This window comes from Musa acuminata, chromosome BXJ3-10 (assembly GCF_036884655.1).
Source record: "Musa acuminata AAA Group cultivar baxijiao chromosome BXJ3-10, Cavendish_Baxijiao_AAA, whole genome shotgun sequence".
NCBI classification, from domain to species: Eukaryota; Viridiplantae; Streptophyta; class Magnoliopsida; order Zingiberales; family Musaceae; genus Musa; species Musa acuminata.
In genome coordinates, this window is record NC_088358.1 from 17873604 (window position 1) to 17878126 (window position 4523).

The 4523-nt window shown below is 39.4% G+C and overlaps 1 protein-coding gene across 1 annotated transcript; it reads left to right on the forward strand.

Moving 5' to 3' along the window:
- LOC135583445 (E3 ubiquitin-protein ligase MBR1-like) lies at positions 1 to 4250 on the forward strand. Its single transcript, XM_065170246.1, has 7 exons — positions 1 to 159; positions 2002 to 2105; positions 2277 to 2900; positions 2992 to 3392; positions 3484 to 3582; positions 3667 to 3801; positions 3951 to 4250. The coding sequence occupies exons 2-7, from the start codon at positions 2051 to 2053 to the stop codon at positions 4095 to 4097; spliced, it is 1461 nt and encodes a 486-aa protein (XP_065026318.1). The 5' UTR covers positions 1 to 159; positions 2002 to 2050; the 3' UTR covers positions 4098 to 4250.
- Positions 4251 to 4523: the final 273 nt, after the last annotated feature.

Genomic DNA, 4523 nt, shown 5'->3' on the forward strand with positions numbered 1-4523 from the left:
TTCGAATCCCGTCGCCTCTCTCCCCCTCCCTATATAATCCGAAACGCCGCGGAAGAAGAAGCGAACATTATAGCGGTTTCGTGTCTGCGTTCTTTGGCTTCCGTGGCCGCCAATCCGTCTCCTCCCTCGAGACCTAAATCGCAGCGGGAGTTCGTCGAGGTATCCTCGGTTGCTTTCCTTCACCCTCGATCCGATCATCAATTCACATATTTCCACTGCCTGTTTGTTCTGTTATGCAATGATCACTCAGGGTCCTCCCCTTGGGTTTCAATTTCTTGGAAAATGAACGTTTTTGACTTGTACCAAATCTTATCCAGCTGTCAATGTTTGATGGAAAACGGTTCAGTTCTTGGATTCTTGATTGTTTATGTTATTGATTGGCCGAGCGAATCTTCTGCTAACTACGATTCAGTTCGCGCCGCTTGTATCGCGGATGTACTCGAGATCCCCATCTAGAAAGAAAAGGAAATCAAGGCTTGCCCTTAAAAACAACACTAGGTTCAAAGCAGTTGGAATATTTTCAACTCGATCGCCTCATAACCTTAGCTGTAGATCAGTTTATATGAAGTTGATTCCTTGTTACCCCTTTATGGTTTTTGATCCATGTGGATCTTTTAAATGGCTGTAGCTCTCATTATCGATATATCCCTCAAATTGTTTTGTTTTTGTAAGTGAGATTACTTTAGAACGCTAGTCCATCTTTTTGATATCCGTACTATATGATCAAATGGGTTATTCTTGTGAGATTGGAAAGCTATACTAACATAAATATATAGAATTTCTCATGTAATTAATAGCTTTCCCAGTTTAATTTAATGAAATTGATGCAAGATATTGCTTGTTCATTTTTTCTCAGATATCCCTTGCTGCATCTTGTGTCTTGTGTTTTGGACTATTGAGCATTTACCGTTTTGATCCATAAATTATGTAGCTTATGTTATTTTCTAAACGTCATTCTTTGTTGGAGCAAGACACATGTTTGCGTGTCAAAGTAATTTCACCAAGTCATTTGCAAAATATATTTTGTGATTCGCTATGTCTATATGGTTGATATCCTCCACTTAATGAGTATTTTACTTTTCTCTTACATAAAAGTAAACAGGGGAAAAGGCTTAAAGTTTATATATGGTGTCAGTATGGCGAACCTGATTGTTTTGTTGTTCTTAGTTTTCGCGAAGGCTGAGGTGATTGTGAGCAATATGTAGGATATGTTTCTTTCCATATGACAGTTCTTTGGATGACTCTTCCTCGTGGGGTATTTTTTTCTGTTAAACTTCTTCGGAAGTAAGATCAGAAATTCTGAAATCATTGTCTTTGGCATCATAATTGTATTTACTCAAAACTTTGTGTTCCATTTTCTTGCATTACTGTTCTCTTATGAATACTATTCTTAAAATTCAGCCAACTATGTTGATTTCTAGAGATTGTGTGGTCCAATTCTTTTTTTCTTGACTGGTATATTGTACATAGGAGGCTTCTTGTGCTGTGAAAAATTGCTGCAGGCAGTAAATACCCGCCTCTAGTGATGGGGGAGAATCTGTTACTGGAAATTTCGATGATATTTATGCTAATGAATATCTGGGTTTTGGGCAATCCTACCATTTGAACCTCAGGTGGTAGATGGAGTTGTCATTTGCTTGTTACATGGGAACTGAGATTTTAACAGAACCATTACTCTCCTTTAAGGAGTTTTTTTGTTAATTTTGGGTCTCCAAGGTCATGCCTTAACTATGTTTTTTCACATACAATCTTTGGATGATAAATTGCATAGACTGTTGAATTTGCAGAGAAATGTTTCAAATCTTTAAATCACTGTCCAACGATCACCTTAGTGATATGTAGTACTGATTTCTAATACATGAATATTGTCCATGTTTATCTTTGTTAGCACTAAGAACTGTTGTTCTAATTAGTTAAGGTGTTTTATTTTGTGTATGTGTGTGCACATTTCGTTCTCTCTGTGTTTACAGATAATGCTTTACTAACCTTCATATGTCATAGGAAATCACACATAATCTGCAGTGGCACAACGAAGATCCTAGATGCTGATATGGATCATAATGGAATCTGGAATCATCCACAACATGACCCTCAATTAAGCTCAGGTGTTTGTACAAATTTTGTGCTTTTATAATTATTTCCATGGAATGGTGTATATTACAGTTGTTGAACTAGAAACTTAAAATTTTGTATTTGATTTTTGAGTTAAGTGATTTTTTATTGTTTCATACATTGATGATGCTGCACCAGTCTGATTAGCCCCATGGCTTTTGCAGACAATCCAACAAGAGCTGGTGACCATCCATCATCCAGTTCCAGTTCAGGATTTCCAATTTCTTCTGCTGCCATTCCTGGAACATCAAATAGTTCTCACATAGATCCTGAGTGTCATGAAAGTTTTGGAAACTTTCCACCAAACCAAGCCCTAAATGAACCTTCTTGTTATGAACAACCTATAAGAGGCGATGGATACAACACAATTTATCCTCAGATGGACTATAGAAGGATTGCATTCAAAAGAAAAAGCCCAGTTATGCCTGTAATTGCTGACAGAGCTAATACTACCGGACACTATCAAGCTGGAAGTTCTTCCAACTGTCCCTCTTACCCTACTAGTTTAGAACCAAGGGTTTCTCCAAGTCCTGAATGCTGGCCTTTGGACACCCTAAACATGCCAGCCGGCTACAGAAATGACAATAATATCACTGGGGAAAGACTGCAGAGGAATGTAAGAAGCCGGCAAACTGAAGACTTTCAGTTAAACCCAGCTTGGTTCTATGACTCAAGATTTATGGCTTACCCATTTTATTCATCCTGTAATACTTCTGATCCAAGAATGGCACAGCAATGGAACCAACTTTCTGCACCCATGGTTCCCCAAGGGCAGCTTCCAACTCCAGGTTTGTCACAATAAGAAATTTGGCTACAGTAGCTTTGTACTTGGGTTGTGTGCGCTTCATGTTCCATCCTTTTTATTTCTGGAAATTGCAGGTGCTTTTAATCATGAGGTGAGCCGACCCACTGCAAGAGCCAATGCTAACTGCGGTACCACTGCCAGTAATAATGCGTATCTTTCTCATCCCAATCATAATATAAACAGAAGTGTTCCTCTGCCAGCTCTTCAACACCCTTCCATCCAAGGAATGGTGCCAGCTCAAAGTGGTCACAACCGCATGGTCGTCCCTTATAGCTATTCAGGCACCGGGATGTCAATTGCATCTGATATCGAAGTCCCGATGGTCATGGACGCAGCTGCACCTTCAAGATATATGAGGCCACTGTCTATCATAGGGCACACTGGCCATGGGGAAAGACACAGTGCAAGACATGCACATCGGAGATCTCATTTAATATTCAATCAACATACTGCATATAATAGATTGGCACCTGAGGTTGATTTTCTTTTTAACGGAAGAAGGCATTACTCCACTGGCTCCAATTTGTTTGCGCATCATTCTAATGTTCGATGCAACATGCTTGCAGGGTATTTTGATGACTGATTGGTCAGCCTTCTATGACTCGGTGAGTTTACTTGATCAGCACAGGGACATGAGACTGGATATTGACAACATGAGCTATGAGGTAACTTAAAGTTGCTTTGTTTTTTCCAATGTTTCGTCATCAACCCTTAATGTTCTCTTCATGATATCTGGTTATTTTCTGCAGGAATTGCTTGCTTTGGAAGAAAGGATAGGGAATGTCAGCACAGGCTTGTCGGAAGAGACCATTTTAAGAAGCATGGTGGAGATGGTTTACCATTCTAATCAAATCCAGGAGGAGGGACAGTGTGCAATATGCCTGGTAAAGACCATATCCGTAACAAACGTTTGACTTGGGTGCTCCTGCTAATAAATTCTTGGAAAACACCACTGTGAAATCTGATTAATCCGTAAAAACAAATTTTGCTAACTTGATATTTTAAGTTCTAAGTGCACGACTTGCGTTTACAGGAAGAGTACAAAGACAAGGAGAAACTGGGAACACTGAACTGTGGGCATGATTTCCACGTTGGCTGCATCTCCCAGTGGTTGCAAATGAAGAATGTTTGTCCAATTTGCAAGGATTCTGCCTCTAGTAACACTTGGAAGGAGCAATGATTTCTTTATTAACAAGCTTTACTTAGTGATGTTATTTTATTCTTCCAAATCCTACATTGATTGTTCTTCAAGGATTAGCTGAGTTTGTGTGTCTCTGTATATTTGGGTTTAAAAAATTAAGCCACTAATGAGACCATATTTAGTCCCCACAGATACCACTGTGTGTGAATATGTGTCTCTGTATACATAATTACATATGGAATAGATGTGTATAATTCGATGTGTTCAATCTTAGGGGAGAAGGTGGTGGTGGTGGAACAAACAGAATAGGGGAAAATGTAATAAGAAAATACTCGCTAGATTGAGTTGATAATTTTTTTTATTCTTTTTTCTGAAAAAAACGAATGGGGGAGATGTTGCGGAGAGGGAGGGAGGGGATGGAGGGGGAAGGTGAGGGGGTGAAGTGGGAGGGTGGGAGGGGATGGA